Source organism: Hyaloscypha bicolor, assembly GCF_002865645.1.
Source record: "Hyaloscypha bicolor E unplaced genomic scaffold K444scaffold_117, whole genome shotgun sequence".
Lineage (NCBI taxonomy): Eukaryota > Fungi > Ascomycota > Leotiomycetes > Helotiales > Hyaloscyphaceae > Hyaloscypha > Hyaloscypha bicolor.
The window spans coordinates 583,240-601,266 of NW_020194619.1; the positions used below are offsets into that span (position 1 = coordinate 583,240).

An 18,027-nucleotide genomic window follows, 5' to 3' on the forward strand; every position below is an offset into this window, starting at 1 on the left:
ACGCAGAAGTTGTCAGAAAAGGAATTTCAGGGTGATAACTCGAATGGAAGAAATCTGTGCATTGAGTAGAGAACTTCCGGCCGGTCTTCCTGAATCAGTCTAAAACCTGAACGCTCTATGAAAATGTCTCTCATAACGCTGCGCCATGCAAGATCTGGATTGAGCTGAAGGCTCATCCCGCCAATCGTCTCCGATACCCAGCAAGAAGCATTGCAGGCCCGAAGACGAAAAAGAAGAAAACTATGAATAGAAAGAGTTTGTAGAGAGCCAATGACGACGAATTGACTGGGAAGCGGGATCCTGCCATGCTTGACCTGCTGCAGATCTAAGGCTTAATTGCCTTCAGACCCCTTCGATGGTAATTACTCTAAGAGGGAAGGCCAGTACGTGGGGTTTTTTTACTCGGCTGCAACTTTCTTGCAAGTTCCCGCCTAAGGACCACACGCGCTGCGTCAACCTTTGCTTTTGGCTCGTTGCTCTGGCGTAAGGAGTCCAGCAGGACCCGGATTTGTAAGACGCTCAAGTAATGGAGACATTTGTCGGAGAATCCGAAATGGGCCACTCCACACCGCTTGCAATAGTCGGCACCCATCATTTGCAGTGGGCACTGTCCGGCAACGTGTCTGGTTTGGCAGTGGTTGCAGAAATGCTCTGCTTGAGTTTGGTTGCTAGCTCTCCCATTTTTGACGGGAGGGAGAATCGCAGGATAAGCCGGGGGGCTGCTTCGCTGGTCTTGGACATGTTTGCCAAATCCATTTTGTTGGCCCGGGGTTGCACCTGGTCTGGGTCGTTGTCCAGATCCATTTTGGTGGATTGGATTTGCATCTGCCCTAGACTGTTGTCCAAATCCATTTTCATAGGCCCTAGACCTTGAATTGGAACGGAATTGGTGGCTAGCAGGCTCGTTGAAATTGACGTCTGGAGCGTGCCGGAATCCAGGGACGGGTTGACGGGATCTTTCTTCGAAGGTTCGATTGAATTGTGGGCTGTGATTTGAGGAGTTTGGTCGATATTCTGGGGTTGCGAATTAGCTATCTGTAGGGTGGTTTTCAATAGACTTGACGCAGCAGGATTCGAAATATTGGATTTTGTAATAGGAGAATTAGCAAAACCCCGAGCTTTTTTTGAAGTCTGAGGTGCTGTGGTGGTCTCTGAAGCCACTGGCTCCTTGTTCCCAGCACTGGCTGTCTTCGGAGCAGCGTCAGGCTTGACATTTGCGGAGATATGAAGAGTCTTTGCTGGAACGGAGTGCTCGCTGAGACTGGGGTTGACCTTAACCGCATTTGCTGGCTTGGCTGGAAGAGGTTTAGTCTTTCTATTGCCCAAGTTGGTATTGTTTGCTGCTGAAGAAGCTGAGGGGACTATTTGCTTGATAGGAGTAGCCTCCTGCTTCTTCGGTTGCATTATTTTCGTGCCTTTGCTGGCTGCGGGCTTCGGAATACTGTTTGCAGTAGGAGCTTTCTCCTTGACTTCTGAAGACTTGGCCGGGATTCCTGGCTTGACTTTTTCGCCATTCTTGATCTTCTGAGGAAGGTTCTGGGCGTTGACTTTTTCCGGCTTCTTCGAACCAACTGTCTTGTTCGACGAAGCCGGAGCAGTGTGCGTAGATTTGTTTAGAACTTTTGGAGGAACGGAGATCTTTTTGGCAGAAACTTGCTGCTTTTTGATCGGAATAACCGTTGCAGGCTTTTTAAGAGAAGAGCCTTTTGGTTGCGAAGAGGTGACTTTCTTCACGGGTGATTTACCTTTTGGCGGTGTGGTGATTGAGCTTCTTGAGCGCTCCTGTGGTGGCTGTAACTCTCGCGGATCCACCATTTCTCCACCGTCAGAATCGTCATCTCCATCAGTATCTCCAGCAGCGAAATCTATGTCACTTGCCGACTCATCGGGGCGGCCTTTGTTTGGTAGCTTCAAAGGCGAGGAGTCTAGCATGTCGTCGTCGAGGTCTACGTTCTTCTTGTAGTCGACCATCTTTCATTGCATTAGCGTAATTCCACAAGAGAGATTAAACAAGACTGACCTGGCGTGCTCTCTTTCCACGGCCAAACGTTTGCATGTTTCTGGCGGCTTCAGCTGCCGCATCTGCTTCACGTTGCTTCAAAATTTTGTCCCAGACTGAGAAGTTCGGGACGGATGGTTCGGCATCTGCATCACCTAGATCTTCTATTAGAGTGCCTTTGTCATTGGCCCAAACCCTCGCGAAAGAGAATTGAGATTCTGCGGTCGTTTCTTCATTAGGGTTGATATTTTCGACCTTGGTTCGGTCGAGGAGCTTGTCAACGGAAGCAGAATCGTAATGAATATCGTTCCGATCATCGTCGTTGAATAATGCTTCAGCCCCGTGTTTGAGGATGGACTCCAGGTCAACACCAGCATCGTCTTCGGCACCCATGCTCTCGATAAGGGCTTGATCGAGGGCCATTTTCTTGCGGCCAATTTGGACAATTTTTTCTTCAGCAGTATCCTTAGTCATGAGTTGAAAGACTAAGACCTTGTTCTTTTGACCGATTCGATGAGCGCGGGAAAGAGCTTGTATATCTTGGTGAGGCTAGAAAAGTCAGCAGATTTCGTAGATGTGGTGATTGCCAATTACATTGAAGTCGGGGTCCTATATCCAAGGTCAGTTTGGAGCTATTCAAAATCTGTAGGGAACATACCATGATAATAACTGTGTCAGCTGTCGCAAGGTTGATGCCAACACCTCCAGCTCTAGTTGAAAGTAAGAAGGCGAAGAGCGGCGAATCAGCCGCGTTGAACTGATCGATTCTCTTCTGCTTCTCTAATGCACCAATCCGACCATCCAACCGTTGAAAAGGCAGATCAAGTCCATTCAAAAAATCCTCCACCAAGTCCAGCTGGTCGAGAAACTGGCTAAATATCAAGACTCGATGACCTAGTTCTCGCAATTTCGGTAGCATGATCTCTAGTAGTTGAAATTTAGAAGATGCATCAACAAGGTTTCGATGGAGAGCTGCTTCGCCGACCGTTCGTTCCTCAATTGCCTGGCTGTAAACGAAGGGGTGGCAAAGACATTTACGTAGCTGCATGAGGATATTGTTCAAATTTCCTCGCTCAGCCGGTCGAAGAGCAGCTTTACTCTGCCCAAATATGGACCGTATAAGCTCTGGATTCTTGGCGAGGATAGACTTGTAAAGCTTCTTCTGTACTAAACTCATCGTCACTGGCAGGATGACTTGCGCCATCGGCGGCAGGAATTTCAGGACCTGAAGCTTGGTTCTCCTTAAATTGAAGTCAGCGAGAGTCATTCGTGACGGTGGTGTAACTTGCCTTAAGAAAAATGGTCGAATAAGCTCGTGAAGCTCCGGTAGGTTCTCCTTCGTTAATTCCTCATACTTCTCATCCAATTCGGCAGCATTCATGGATTTATCCAGGAATTGGAGTAGGTTGAATAGCTCCCGCTTATTATTTTGCAGAGGGGTGCCTTCAAGAGGGTGTCAGCCAGTGCAAACTGGATAATTAGAGGTAACGAACCGGTGAGAAGAACTTGATACGGAATCTTCAATGCCTTCAAGGCGACGTAAAGCTGATTTGCGTCGTTCTTCAAACGCTGGCCCTCGTCCACAATCATTCCAGCCCACTTCACCTTACGGAAGAAAGATTTACTTGAGTCATCCGTAGGGCCTTCGTAAGATGTAACGACCACATGCGCTCTCAGGTCTGAGCATCCATTGGGGTATAGTTCGTATTTCATAGCCATATCTCGCGCCTTCTTACCACCGTAGTACGTGACAACTCGAAGTGAGGGTGCCCATTTCTTGATTTCTCGGCGCCAGTTTGGGCAAGTCGAGTTGGGAGTTACCACAAGGAAGGGCCAGCACTAAGCTCATCAGTATGATACTTGTAGATTAGGAAGCGGACCTACCTTGGGATTGCCTTTGACGAGAGACGCAAATAGAGAGATGATTTGGATGGTCTTCCCAAGTCCCATTTCATCAGCCAAGATAACGTTCTTCTTCTGATGAAAATTATACAATAGCCAATTGAGACCTTCCATTTGATAAGGCATCATTTCGCCCCCTGTGAGAGCCGATGGCTGTTTCTTCAGTTCGACCTTCTTTGCAAAATGTAATGATCGAAAGTCATCCACGCGCTCCTTCATGGCCGCTGCTGGGAGATTTTTGAAGTATTGGCCGACAACATACTCATTGTAGGCTGCCACAAAATCACTCCATCGATCTTCATCATCTGGCTTTGGAGGCTCCTCCCAGACTGCATCATCATAACCAAGTCCTTGAAACTTGACCAGAACCTCGTCTACCATGTTGATCGCTGCCTTGTCCGCCGACTCTGATTTGGGACGGAAGCCTTTCACGTAGCTGACATCGAAAACGATCTCCATACGTAGAAATTCCTCGGGGATTGCTTCCTCGGAAGTCCATTTCGGAAGCAGATTGATCCCTTCGTCTCGTTTCAGGAAAGCGTTCCGCATAATCGCAACAGTGACACCCCATACCCAAGCACCAGGCATCCATAAACATTTAAAGTGTGACTTCCCTTCCCACTTAATCAGGTACTCCTTCTCGTCCTCAGTAAAGTCTTCGAGTGTCTGGCCAGTGACGTAAGAATCCCGATCCACGGGTCTCCATGCAACAAGAGCATCAATTTTTGCCGGAACCTCCAGGCATTCCTTGCATTGCCATCCTTGTGAGTACTCTTCGAAGCGTTCTTGGCGAAGTTCATCAACGTCCTCTGGTGTCTTGGAAGACTTCGACAAGGGTGGTAGATGATTAAAGTGATAAGTGCGTGCACAAGAAGTACACCGAAATAAGACGTTCTTGGAATTATTTATCAAAGTTTCCGAGACTTCCGTGACCGGGTCATCTCCAGCGTTCTCCTCTCGTAGCTTTTCCTCTTGCTTGGCAGTCCTCTTTGGCGAGAAAGCCGCACAGGCTGGCCCCTCCTGATTGCAGCCTTGACAGATATCGAGTCGTGGGGCAAATCGATCCTTCTTTGCCACGACACCAATGCATCGACGGCATTGCATGACAAAATTTTCCTGGCCGACTTTGGTGACCATATGATCTCTTCCACTGCGGTATCCCAAGCATACCTTGTGAATTGAGGTGGAGCATCCTTGGCAGAATATCAGAGGACTAGGGCCTTTGTTGGAATGTGTTCCGGTGCCTCCGCATACATCACAATCCTGGTTGTGCAAAAGGCGGAAAGGCGAGTCTTTGGGGACTGGCTGGAAGATTTCTCGTATGCTGATGACTTTAGGTGCATTGTTGGTAGCGACTTCATCGGCATAGATTTCCTCTTCCATGTCACGCTCCCTCATGTTTTTGACGACTCTTTCACGGCCAGACCGGCGAGTGGCTCGCTCTGGAGATGAAGAAGACTCATCATCAACAATTCGGCGACCTCTACCATGTTTCCCCTTCGATTCGGATCTGCTTTGCCGACCTTTGGTTGTCTTCTTCTGGCTACGTTGCCGATAGACGATGTGGGAACCGTCGCTGTCTTCGGGCACGTCTCGAGCCAATTCATCGGATTCATTATCGTCAATGGTCTTGGAAGGTTTTGTAAGCAACTTGATGATGGGTTTTGCGGTGGATGATCGCGTGTTTCGTCCAGAAGAACGTGTTGCGAACCGACTACCACGGGTTGGCTGCATGCCCCGACTCGTTGGTGGTTCCAGGTCAGAGTCGTCAGAACTCTCATCGCCGTTGTTGGCGCGAGACTGAGGACGGCTGCTAAGCCTACTACTCTGGCGTGACCCTTGGCGACTACTTCGGTTTGTCAAAACCGAGATTTTTCCTTTCCCGAGGCGGCGTTTTTTGACAATTGTGTCGTCTTCTCCAGAAAGGTCGTCATCGCCGAAGTCCACAGGTATGACAGAGCTAGAAACAAAGCTAGTTCTTGCTGCTGTAGTCCGATTTCGCTTGCCAGCAGAGGAAGACATACCGCGCTCGAAACTCGAATGGCTGTTGTCTTGCGAATCCTCAATATCTTCTTCTCCAATTTCGAAGATATCCAGCGCGTTTGGGCCGTTTCGAAGGCTGAGAAGCTTCTCAAGAGGGACCTGTATGCAAATATCAACAAAATATTCAAGGAAGGAAGGAAAGATCTGAGGAGGTAATGCCTCAATTGAAGAATGTAGTATTGAAGACGACATGCGATCCAGATGTGGATATTGAAAGGTGACATGACGCGTCAACGAATAAAAGGAGGGGTGAAGGTGATGGGTTTACGAACAATATGAAAAGAGTGACGAAGGTATTTCAACCGTCAAACGCAAGCAGGAGGATGGCGCTCTTTGGGTACAACTGACTTTGCTGGAGCAGAAATAGCTGTTAAGAGGCTGCTCTGCTCAAGGCTGAGAAGACGTTGACGTGAAACATATGATGCCGTGGAAGGAAGGATACAGGCGGAGACTAAAAGAGGTTGGGGAAGGTTGAAGAAGGAAGGAAGGTGCAAGGGGGTGGAAGAATAACCTCGCTAAGATCCGAGCACTCAGGGATCGCTTACGCGCCACAGGTTTGTAAACAGACCGTTACGAGCAGTGGATTCTTCTTTCCAAAGATGACAACACAAGGGAATACAATTGCAGGCACAAGTGCAAAGCCCCTGTATAATTGAGCATACAAAGGCTACAGAATCCCTAATCCAAATAAGGGGTAACTTGCGCAAAGGTGAAGAAACTGCGCGAAAACTTCCTCGGATCACCCTTTATGTCTTTGAGAATGTTGCTCCGCTTTTGCATCCTCAACTAGAACACAATGGCTTCCTGGAGTATGAGACTGGCAATTACCACTGTTAAGCCCCCAATGTCCTGCTTTGGCGGTGCGCCTTCTCAGGGAAAGCAAATAAGCAGCACCTGATCCGAAACCTCCGGATACAACTTCGTCGAAGCTCACCGCCAGAAACAGTGACACAGGGGGGACAACAAACATAACGCAAGGCCAAACTGGAAGCACTTCGGCCGGAAAGTGATATGAAAGTACACTCACAAGTTCTCTCTTGCCATCCTCATAATCGATCGTGTACCACTCCCTATCATCCATGACCTTGAGTTCAATAACAGAGTCAACTGTTGTGTCGCCACGATATGGTTGATATTCCCACGGCCGCTCAGGAGCCGGCACCATAACTGCAATAGAGTCATCCGAGTTCTTCTCTCTCTTGCGATCTTCGGAGCGCTTTTGCGGCGATTCTCGAAATCGGTGTGAAAGTGTCGATTGTGGCGGGGAAGCGTCTTTCTTCTCTTCTTCGTCTCTAGGCTCGGGTGTATGGACATTCTCGGTCTCTAAATCTTCAGATGCGTCCGAGTCTGGGATTTGTTTCTTGGTGGCCATGGTGGCTTCGCGACGCGCGACTACGCGACTCTAAGTAAATACAGAGCTTTCCCTGCAGCAGCCGTCAGCGGAGATCAAGAACTGTTTGTACAAGACCAAATACCCAACTACAGCTATCCTAACAGATTCCAACGAAAGCCCGCTTCTGTATCATGGTGCTTGAGTGAGAAACAGCATGTAGGTGGGTCATAGGTCGGCGGGTCGCTAGGGTCGTTGACGAGACACGCTTGCTGCGGAATGGGCTATGCCAAAGATCCTTATTAAGGACTTGATCCGCGTCACAATAGTTCTACACGGTCAAGAACCTATGGTGCAGCGCTGTTGGTTGAAGTCATCGTGAAGCCACTCATCGCGATGCCGTGTTTAACAAGGATTAATGACGCGCTTGTTTTAACGCCGATATTGCGCTAACCTATTTCAGAATTTATATCAGAAGATTGATTATTTTTCAAAAAGAGGATGTTTCAGATGTTAAAAATATCCTTTTCAGGAACACAATCTCGCTCGAGCTGGTATCGATTCTGGAAAGGCTTATGGCCAGTAAGTGCTTACGAGGATCAGTGCTATGTGTAAACTACCTTGAAGATCTCAAGCAGCTCCGAACTCACAGCACTAACAAGGAAATGAAATTATAAGTACATTCCTAAATCTTCAAACGGCTCGAAAGAGTCCATCCATGTGTTAAAAAAAGAAGGAAGGAAGTGGATCCAGACCGGAGGCTCTGAAAACTTTTTATAAGATATGACTAACTAAATTAATGTAAGAGTTAATGGTAAAAAGCGTTCTGCATTGTGTTCAGCCCATCCTATCATCCCAATCCAATGACATGTCCCAAAGCTTCTCGTCCCTCAATACTTTCGGTCCGTCATTCCATTTAGCCACAGCTGCTCTCAAGTCATGTCCCATGCTTGCGGGACCACTACCAATCACCCTTGTGCGAAATGCAGAACTTGAACGACTGTCTTTAAATTCGGAAACGATGTTACAAAGGGAAGGATGTTCGGAATTGGTGTAGGTAATGTTAAAGTCCAGCTCGTCAATCCGACGCTCCCCGTTTGAAGCCTCCGATGCTGGTTTACTTGATACTCCAAGCAAGCACTTTTCTAAATTTTGAGCTGTGAACGTATCGTCCATTACTTGTGTGACATATACATGGACTCGGAAATTGATGGCGCCCGAAGAAGCACGTCGTTTCAGTCCATCCAGCTCGCTTGCAATCCATTGCAGGTTGCTCTGTCGACGTATGATCCAAACAAAGTCTACAGCGACTTCGGCAAAATCAGGCGCAGCTGTAGCAGCGAGCACAAGTGGCAGTGTAAGCGATACACCCGTTCCACCAGCGATGGCAAGAATATTCGTTGGTTGAGACTTCGAGGTAAGCAGGGCCGTCCCATAAGGGCCACAGAGTACGACTGGAGTTTGGTTCAAGGTAGGGACCCCTTCGGAAGTCGTCGATGTCTGAGTCGCCAACCTCTTGAGTCGGCTAGTTTCCCCTTTTCTGCAGCGGATGATGAAGTGATGCTGTCCTGGAACGGAAGCAACTGTGAACGGATGTGATTGCCATATTGTGAGGGCTGGAAAGGTCAAGAAGTAATGCTGACCAACCGCCCATGATTTGCGAGTGTCCTGCAATTTGAGACGGATCACACCACCATCCTCGTCGTGGAAATAACGTAGGCTCAATTGAACACAGTGGAATCCGAATCCTAACATTTTTAATTAGTCTCATGATTCAAACGAACAAGTGGGAGGTTACAGACCCTTTGTACCCCCTCCATGTCCGCTATGTATCATGGCCGTTCGGAACAATCTTATTCCTCTATCCAGCCCAAAAATTCCAAGTGATGCGATCATCCAACAAGCTAGATGGCTCCAATGCGCCCAGCATGCCCCAAGATAGAGTCCTACAGAACATTCAGTTGGTGCTGTTGTGAAATACAATTATGAATATGTAGCGCTTTCCAGAGGAGGGGATATGAATGAGCAGAACTTACCGGCAACAACATAATGGGCCTTTCTGAAAACCTCGTACCCTGTAAGCGCAATGGCCCATCTCAAACTGAAAATATACAGAAATGTGATGAAAAATATGGCAACGCAGCCCCAGACAATATAGGTCTCATTGATGAAATTTTTGAATGTGGTAGGCTGGGGTTGGTAGAAACGGCCTTCGATGAGTGTCCATCCCAGCGTGTGGAGGAAAGACTGAATGAGAATGATTCGCCCTAACCAGCGGTGCAGAAAGTTGAAGGATTGATACGGAATGCCAGTGATGAGAGTGAGAATAGACTCTCGAGATGATAAGGCTATGGTCAAAGGAGTCAAAGCATAAGCAAGTGCCCCAACACGATCAGCGAAACCTCCAAGCCTAGTTCGAGTATTGTGTAGAGTCGAGTTCTTGACTGGGGTAATCCACGTCTTGTAAACTATTCCTACAAAGCTATCTAGGTGTCAGTCGTAACCATTGTACGAACTTAATGTTCAAGAAAGAGGAAATTAATATCTCAGATACTTACGAAAATATCAAAAGGTAACCTAGCAAGATCGCGAGAACGAGAAGTTGCAGTCTGGTAACATTTCCAAAGAAAGCAACGAACGCTTCGGGCAAAATCCACTTTCTGAATGTAGCTCGAACTGCTCTCCAAGACCTGTAATGTAGGCTGGCTGGCCGGCGAATGATTTGATCCCCATGCCCATCTTGCGTCTTCTTCCAGCTGGGCCACGGCTCTGAAACACGGAGAGCGAAAATAACTATCAACGTGAAGCCAATAGCCGCCCAAAGAATGAAGGTATAAAGCATGGAGACATCGTGCATCCAGTACACGGAATCCTAGGTAACGGTGAAGTCAGCAATTGCTCAACACAGATTGTTTCGAGAGAACTGGGACAATGTAATGTAGAGAAATTATTCATGGCCCCCCCAGCACTTACCAAGTATTCACAAGACCCAACATCATTAGTACAAGGGAGAACTCGATTGACATATCCCCAATGCGGCTCCAGAAGAGAGGTATTAGATGCTTCTTGAATGTGTCGCTGGATAACTGAAAGCATATTTGCTGAACTTTTGGTGATACGCTTTCTTGACAGAAAAGACTGGTGAAGGAAGGAAAATGGTTGAAGTCCTGCGGGAAACGTACCCCGAAAAATATCTTACCCTAGAACGCTTTCTTGGCCAAGGTCGCAAATTTTCTAGCGTGAGCATGTTTGATAGATTGTTGGTATCTCTGACAGCGTCTCCGTAGCACTCTTAAGGTCTCCAAAGTATGCGAAACTTTGGACAAGCAGTCGGGAAGCATGTCTGCATTGCCAAGGCACGAAATCCACATTTTGATCCACTGCAAAGCCCCAAACATGCTCAAACCCCCTCAATCTATATGTCCAGATCTAGAAGCCTATTAGGATGCTCACTCGCTGGGAATGCCAGAGTATTTCTGGATGAGCTCCAGAGACCCATTTGAAAGACTCTTGCTCGTTGTCTCACGTGAAAATAGAATGCATTGCACTTTCACGTTGAACCTACGCACTAAGGTTATTGTACCGCGTTTCTACCCCGCTTGCCAACTGAAAGTTAATTCATTATTGGTTGCTTGTGGCCGAAGGAGGAAATCAGTTCCGTCACTTTAGAGAAGCTCCTTCAAGGCGGCGTCGGAATCGGCCAGTTCCTCTTCGCTTTAGCTTGCGCGGGTCCTCCCTCCGGATCGGAGCACCCGTGAATAGCCCGAAGCATTGTGGGGTTCTCGAGAATCCCTACCTAGAGATAGATAGATGGGATATCCTATCTTTGCAGTCGATGATCCCAGCCAGCTACGGAAGCAAGGAAAGTTCTGGCAAGATCTCAACTTTGGAATATGTGGCAGATGATGTTCACAGGGAAATGAGGTGGCAGCGGATTCGTTGCGGGGGTGCCTCCGCAATCTGGGCCACAACGCTTGCTGAACCACCTCAAGCCCCTGATCTCGACCACATATTCAACGAAATCGTCAACCTCAATTCTCAGTTTTCACGACAGCATAAAGCTTTGTCGATTACTCGTAGGACAATACCCTCGGCGAAAGAACTAGCTGTAGAAGGAGCGGAGAGAGGTGTCTGGCGTCACCGACTCATCGGCTCACAGGCGACATCATCGGACGGTAGCAGCTTAACAAGATGTCGTACAAGCATCCAAAGAGACCGGTAATCCTCAAAAAAAAAAAAAAAAAAAACCTTTCATGGCATCTGAGGGAGCTGACAGTCTCTAGGCGTGACAGCTCCTGGCCTTCTCGACTTTGAGGGGGAACAGGCTCTGATTTGCTCGTCTTCCCACCCCACCCATTGGACGTAATCATCAACAAGACGAATAAAGCTAACTGTTAGGACCGAAAGGACCCCTCCCTCAATTGCCTTTGAAGGCGATTCGAACTGGAAACAGAATGCCCTGGTTGATTCTCCCTGCTTCTCACCCGGCCACAAAACCTGCTCCCGATAGCCATTGGACCTCATGGCAATACTATCAATGACACAGGGGACGCAAGAGGAGCTGTCTAGTCTTTGAAAGTTTGTATACGGAGGTCTGTACTGTAAAGATGATCAAATTTGAGTTCGAACAATTCTGACCACTTCTTGTCCAGATCCTTGCATTCCTAGGACTCGTCAGTATCCGCGACCATCAACACGAGCAACTCAACAAATTCTTGAAAGCCATCGAACTATCTCTTGACAGGTCTGTAAAATTGTATCTTCTCGGAAAGGGAGTGCGTGCTGACGATTCTGATAGCTTATTTCTCACTACGCGTAACCTTCAGCATCGGCGCATCCTTGGTTGTGCCCACGACAGTGGACCGTCTACGAACAAGGCAAACAAAGCGAAATATGGCAAAGGGAAATACATCATAGCCATTGACGACGCTTCTGTAAACCAACACGGGCATTGAGAATCGTGAATAAAGGCGAACAGCATGAGTGAGTCGTGAAACATCTGTCATTTCCCATACCGAGTGACTACTAGGGCAGGCCAAGTTTGCGACTTCTTATCGTGTACACCTTCTATCCAGCTGGTTCGCAAGCTGGGACTTGACGAGACTTCATCTACATCTCGCCACAATATTCCACTAGTCTCTCTGTTGCGGCTCAGAGGATACGCCTTCGCAGCTTCATAAGCCGCCAGCAAGCGACACACCACGAAGCACTTGGCAAGAATTATCTCAAGAATAGGGGAGTCTTGCTTGGGTATCACTCGAAACGGTGCAATCAGGTACACTTAAGTGCGCGATGTCAACACCTGAGCTTTCTACCAAAGCTCCTGTCTTGCTTCGATGACCGATTCATCTACAAAGCTCAACCGCCTCCAGATGCCATGGACATATTCCAGAGATCTACCAGAGAGCAGTGATATTTATTATATTGATTTTTGAAGCCAAGAGATGATGCTATCCGGTACGCTGTTTAGCTCGGACCTTCCTGCTTATGGGGTTTGCCAATCGTAGACCACTCTCAAGACCAAGGAACCTAAACCTCAACATACTATACTACCTATCGTCAACGAATTGTTGAAACTATTCAACCATTCAGTCTGCCCGGGTGGGAACATCTATTGGAAAACCCGCTCTCCAAGAGGCTGATAACTGCGCAGTAAAGGTCTATTCAGAACGGAACCAGCTAAGTTGGGCCCTCTTCGCCTTTGCTCAACATGCAAGGCTACTTTCTAATCTGCTTTTATCCAGGTAAATCTTGGAAGAATGCAGAACATGAGCCCGTCGCTATCGAGCCAAAACCACCTTCTGCTCGCACCCCGCGCGATCCTCAGGCTTTGACCAGACGTCTTTGGAAAGGACCTCAATTCCAAGTCAACCGATTTGTTGTACTTTCCCAGAAATTCCTGACATGGAAATAATCCTCTGACATGGAGTGAGTCGCAACAAAAAATGAGCAGGTATACGAGAATATCATCCCTCATGGCGTAGACTTGAAGAAGGAAGGCCACGATCTTCAACTGATCTACGTGCTTGAAACAACGTGCTTGCCTTATACAGTGTCTTCGGTGACTTTCTATACTCTTCCTCTGTGCAAATGAGTATTTGTGGCTCATCCTTGAATGATATATTTTCTTGAATTGCCACTTCTATCTTCTATAGCAAACGAGTAGGTCACAACGTTTGAGAGATATATATTTCTTTTCAAAAGCTCCTTTATGGGGAATACGTTGAAGAAAATGCGAGGAGTTGTGACAGACCTTATCCGTGCACTCCCATACTCTTCCCTTACGTTAATCATGTTCTCAAATCAAGTCTCTTTGGTATATATAATAGAAGGAGATGGATGTGTGCTGGGAAGATGGCTTTATCCTGAATATCGAGCTGACAAATTCCAGGTCACAGTTTCCGCCGCACTCCACGCCTTCTCCGGCATCAGATTCAATTTCAGCTTCCGCTTCGAATCTTCGGATCAACCTCCAAGTCTAGTGGCAGAGGTGTTCAGCTTCGCACCCGACATAGCCCCCGCTCTCTTCAGTCATTCCGCTGCCTTTCTCAGTCCCATGGAAACCGGCTAGTGAGTGACCCGAGCTCTCTGTCAGCAAAGCATTCGGCAAAATACGGAGTGGTTGCCATGTTTCTGCAATTCACATTTTCAAAGGATCTTCGCTTCGACAACAGTTCCCAAGCCCACCACTTTCACACCGTTCACCCTTCAGTGTCCTTAAGCCATACCAAATCTCCTAGATATCAGCACTGTTGTTTCTGGTCTTTCTTGGCTCAAGATTACTAAACTTGTTCTACAAGAATTTGCATTGTCAATGCTTTAGTCTTTGCAGCCCAGCTTACTTTTCTTCAAAACGATCCCCGCTCACTTTCCTGGTTGCGGTCCCGCTCACCTATCCTTCTGTTCTCTTTAGCAATCATCTATCTGGCTCTGTGGAGCTTTTGCAAAGCTAGTGAATCACAGGTGGACAAGGCTGCCCGCTGTAAGTCCAAATCCGGCACTTGGCAAGAACAATTCAAGCTTGCTCTGCGGCGCACACCCGGCAAAGGTTCATCTGATTGCATTCCATTCTAGGTGAATTCCCGAATCGCACGAGTAGGCAGTGGACGAGGCTGCGAGCCACGACCATAAATCTGGACTTCGCTTCGGGTTCTCGCACATTTTCTTTCTTTCGAACCAACACCACAATACAACACAACACCCCTTCCCTTTCGACAACAACCTTCCTCCGCACCCACCAGGTTGCATGAGCTTTAGATACGATAGTTTTACGAGTCTTTTGCCAATATTTATCTCGAGCTGCTGTGCAGCGCATACAAGACCGTAAGTGCCTTCCCTCGAGGCAAAAATTTCAGTCTCCCTCGAAGGAGGTCGACTCTTCCCCCAACTCTTCCTTCCACTCCAACTCAAGAGCCTTCGCGAAAGCGCCAGCTCTGTTACCTCCATCTAGAATGTAAACTCTACTGTCTTGCACGGCTTTAGGATTTACGTTGCTGAGGTCCTCATGGTCACGTCTCGCTCAGTCGGTCGGGGCGGCGTTGCCTTCTCACTCTATCTCACCACTCCTCCCTCAACTCCCTGCGACTCAAAGGGACTTGAGTTTCTACAAGAGTAGATTTATGAGCTTCTGCAAAAGCAGGATAGTTTGTTACCTCTCTTGGGCATGTACAGTCTACTGTTCTGCACAATTTTGGGTTCCTGCCGTCATTGCATTGCTATTGCTGTCACTTTCCCCTTATTATTGATGCTTTGCTCACCTTACCCCTATGGCGAGTCGCCGTCACCGGTGCAGTTAGATTTCGAAGCTGGAACTTGCAAGAGCTTGACTTTCCAATCTTCTGCTAAAGTGTTGGCTTGTTGGCTTGTTGGCTGACCGACCCCTTTTCCTTTGTTTACTTTCTCCTCCCCTGCTGCACGACACACCCACCAAAAAATTGAGTCTTGCTAATGGACAAAATTCTAGGATCTGCTAAAGCATCCAAAGGAATCTCGCTCACAACAAACAACCCGTAAGTTCATCTTCCGCTCGTTTTGTTGGTCTCTGTGTGTTTTCAAAGCTAATAGCTGTCACGTGCAGGAACCCATCAAACGCTGCAGCAAACCGGCCTCGCGAGACACGCCTGTCCAACCAGAACATTGCAAACAAACGGCCCTTAGGCAGACGAGCCGTACATAAACCTGTCAGGTTTGATACCGACCATTGTAAGGCCCTTTCCATCTCGATTTGTATGTCAGGTTTGGCTAATCTGGATTTGTCGCAAACAGTATCTTCCAAAAAAAAGTCTTTATAGACTTCAAAAACACTACTAGATAGCTTGTTCGTGCCACCTCCTTTTTCTCCTCCTGACTGTTCATTTCTCCGATTTTATCTATTTCATCTCTTATTGGGCATAATCATGTCAACCAACGGGATTTCTTTTGCTTCGCCTCCACTTTCTCCTGGTTCTCCGACCAATACTTCAGCTTATACCGGATCTCGAGACACTGAGATGATATGCCTGCTAACTTCTATTGAAGACGAAAATCCGAGGTCCAGATCCTCCTCACCCAAAAGATCGAGGATGTCCTACCAACCTTGTCGGGACCGTGGTGAACGACAAGGTTCGGCTCGTCCGAGCAACGATACGAGTGGCCGCTCATCGGTAGCCCCAGGCACGATGACTTATAGTCAGGAGACTCCAAGCATGACCAGCACTTACCATAACGCCCCTGGCCAGTATGGTGCCCCGTATGGCGGTCAGTACGGCGGTCAGTATGCTGCCCAAACCGGTTATCAGCAGGGTTCACAATTCGGTTCTCAGTATGGTGGCCACTTTCAAGAACCGTACGATCCTCGCGCACCAGAGATGGCCAGCTACGGTCCTTCTCAGCCTCGCCCCCGCAGCAACTCGGAGATGACCGGCGGGGGTTCAGTTCCCTTGAGCTCCGTTGTGCCCGGCAACACATATCCCACTCGGGAGCAGCTCGAAGTCGCCTACGCCTACGGTATCCAGCGTGAGGATGGTTCTTATACTCGTCTAATCCGTGCGGATGAGGTGAATGACATTCAAAATGTCCCTCGAGGTCAAGGTCCAGAGGGCTTGATTATCCTCCCATCTCCTCGTCAGGCCGACCCGTCGCATCGCGTTGGCCCCGAGCCCATGATCCCGAGCTCCGTAAGTCCTATCGTTTTTCACTTCGAGTAAATGGAGATGAGCTCACAATCAATAGGTTATCAATGCATTGCCAGCCAATCGTCCTCGGGGCGCCCACGCCTCTAGCCCGAGTTGCCATGATCCGAACGATGCCACCCAGGTGAGGGCAAATACACCTTGCTGCATTCTTTGCACTATCTACGTTAACATAACACGTAATTACTGACCACTTCCAGGCACAGATTGATGCCATCGTAGCTGCCCACCCTACTGGTCCAGTTGCCCCGATGGCTCAGCACACTCCGCACCCTCAGCACCCTCAACACCCTCCGCATCCTCAATTTCCTCACCGCCCACGTCGTGAGAAGATATACTGCGACAAGTGGATCCACGAGGGCACGTGTGCGTTCACCCAGATGGGGTGCAAGTATCGCCACGAGATGCCAATGGATCGTGAGACTCAACTCTCCCTAGGTTTGAACCACGGTCTCCCTAATTGGTACCGACGGGAGTACGGCGTCAACATACAATCACCACTTGCTCCACCTGCTCTTCCTGGCCCGTCTACCAATCGTTTGAATGGCCCATGGCGTCGCTTGGAGGCCGCTCAGGCCGACCCCGGATATGCAGCTACGGTCTCGCCTTCTCCGGGACCAAGCATGCGAACAACAGTTCCTAACACTCGTAAGCCCATCTGCAGCCACATCAATGACTTTCTTGCTAACAATTCCTCAGCGATTATGCGAGGTGGATACGGACCTATCGCTCCCCCTCCCGGTCAGAGTGGACATTCATTCTCGCATACAAACCCCTTTGCCTCTCTAAAGATTGAGGAGGGCGAGGAAGAAGATGATGACCAAGTCACATATCGTGGACGTGGCGGTCCTCCAGGCCCTACCCAAAATCCCCATCAACAATGAATCGACCCTGAAGATCGAAGCTGCAAGTAGCTCGACTTTGCATAGCTCTTTTGTCTGGATGAAAGCGCTCTGTACTGACATAGCCGCCACATCTCCTTCACTGTCGCCCGTCGCCCGTCGCCCGTCGCCCTTCTTTGCAGCTGGCCTGGTATCTAAGATATCTGCCTCTCTCTGCATTCATTACGACTTTCTTTTCAATTATGCATTGCAACTTCCATTACAACGACATGACTCATGATTCATGACTTTCAGACCATGGATATCAAATATGTCGCTTCACAACGTTCGACCTTGATGGTCGCCGTTATCCCGCACAAATTGTTCCTTCAGCGGCGAAAATCTCTGCTTCTTTCTTTTTTTCCTTACAAAAAAAACTGGTGTTTGTTTCATTTGTTTGCCCATTCTCATAAGCATTGCCGGCGTTCACACGATTGGTCTGGTTGGAGAAGATTTGGCGTCACTCTTGGGTGCTTGCTTGCTTTTGTGCTTTGCAGATACGCTCGATTGGGTGTGCCATTTTTTCGCCTTGGTGGATAATAGACTGCATGATGGTGTGGCGTTTTTAGATGGCTTTGCTGCATATTTTCAGGGCGTTTTTCGAGAGAGAATTTTCATGACCCTAGCGGTCTTTCATGCGGTCCTCTTTGACTGGTTGTCCTCTTGATCATAAAGATCCTTGGACCAGCGAACTAAAAAGGT

General features: G+C 48.2%; 3 protein-coding genes across 3 annotated transcripts; 1 reads left to right on the forward strand and 2 right to left on the reverse strand.

Annotated features, from left to right (window-relative positions):
* Positions 1–14: 14 nt before the first annotated feature.
* K444DRAFT_615338 (uncharacterized protein) lies at positions 15–7,657 on the reverse strand. The gene is made up of 10 exons (XM_024880711.1): positions 7,420–7,657; positions 6,972–7,368; positions 3,884–6,043; positions 3,493–3,838; positions 3,289–3,442; positions 2,658–3,240; positions 2,594–2,608; positions 2,021–2,548; positions 1,746–1,971; positions 15–1,014 (listed from the first exon to the last, which is right to left on the reverse strand). Exons 2-10 carry the CDS (start codon positions 7,314–7,316, stop codon positions 368–370), a joined length of 5,004 nt encoding a protein of 1,667 aa, XP_024733806.1. The 5' UTR covers positions 7,317–7,368; positions 7,420–7,657; the 3' UTR covers positions 15–367.
* Positions 7,658–8,029: 372 nt separating this feature from the next.
* On the reverse strand, positions 8,030–10,684 carry K444DRAFT_593539 (ferric-chelate reductase-like protein). The gene is made up of 5 exons (XM_024878308.1): positions 10,248–10,684; positions 9,833–10,146; positions 9,311–9,756; positions 9,077–9,220; positions 8,030–9,022 (listed from the first exon to the last, which is right to left on the reverse strand). The coding sequence occupies exons 1-5, from the start codon at positions 10,368–10,370 to the stop codon at positions 8,112–8,114; spliced, it is 1,938 nt and encodes a 645-aa protein (XP_024733807.1). The 5' UTR covers positions 10,371–10,684; the 3' UTR covers positions 8,030–8,111.
* Positions 10,685–15,670: 4,986 nt separating this feature from the next.
* On the forward strand, positions 15,671–17,328 carry K444DRAFT_632064 (uncharacterized protein; the record flags this gene model as incomplete). The annotated part of the gene is made up of 4 exons (XM_024883439.1): positions 15,671–16,429; positions 16,485–16,568; positions 16,645–17,092; positions 17,144–17,328. 4 exons carry the CDS (start codon positions 15,671–15,673, stop codon positions 17,326–17,328), a joined length of 1,476 nt encoding a protein of 491 aa, XP_024733808.1.
* Positions 17,329–18,027: the final 699 nt, after the last annotated feature.

What these genes read in the sequence shown, in the direction of transcription:
- K444DRAFT_615338 (XM_024880711.1), bottom strand. Translation starts at nt 7,316, where the DNA reads ATGGCCACCAAGAAACAAATCCCAGACTCGGACGCATCTGAAGATTTA. An exon ending in TCGTCAAAGGCAATCCCAAG is followed by an intron (nt 3,839 to 3,883) that starts GTAGGTCCGCTT and finishes TGATGAGCTTAG; the next exon opens with TGCTGGCCCTTCCTTGTGGT. An exon ending in ATTCGACCATTTTTCTTAAG is followed by an intron (nt 3,241 to 3,288) that starts GCAAGTTACACC and finishes CTTCAATTTAAG; the next exon opens with GAGAACCAAGCTTCAGGTCC.
- K444DRAFT_593539 (XM_024878308.1), bottom strand. Translation starts at nt 10,370, where the DNA reads ATGCTTTCAGTTATCCAGCGACACATTCAAGAAGCATCTAATACCTCT. An exon ending in TTGGGTCTTGTGAATACTTG is followed by an intron (nt 10,147 to 10,247) that starts GTAAGTGCTGGG and finishes ACCGTTACCTAG; the next exon opens with GATTCCGTGTACTGGATGCA. An exon ending in GGCCCATTATGTTGTTGCCG is followed by an intron (nt 9,221 to 9,310) that starts GTAAGTTCTGCT and finishes AATGTTCTGTAG; the next exon opens with GACTCTATCTTGGGGCATGC.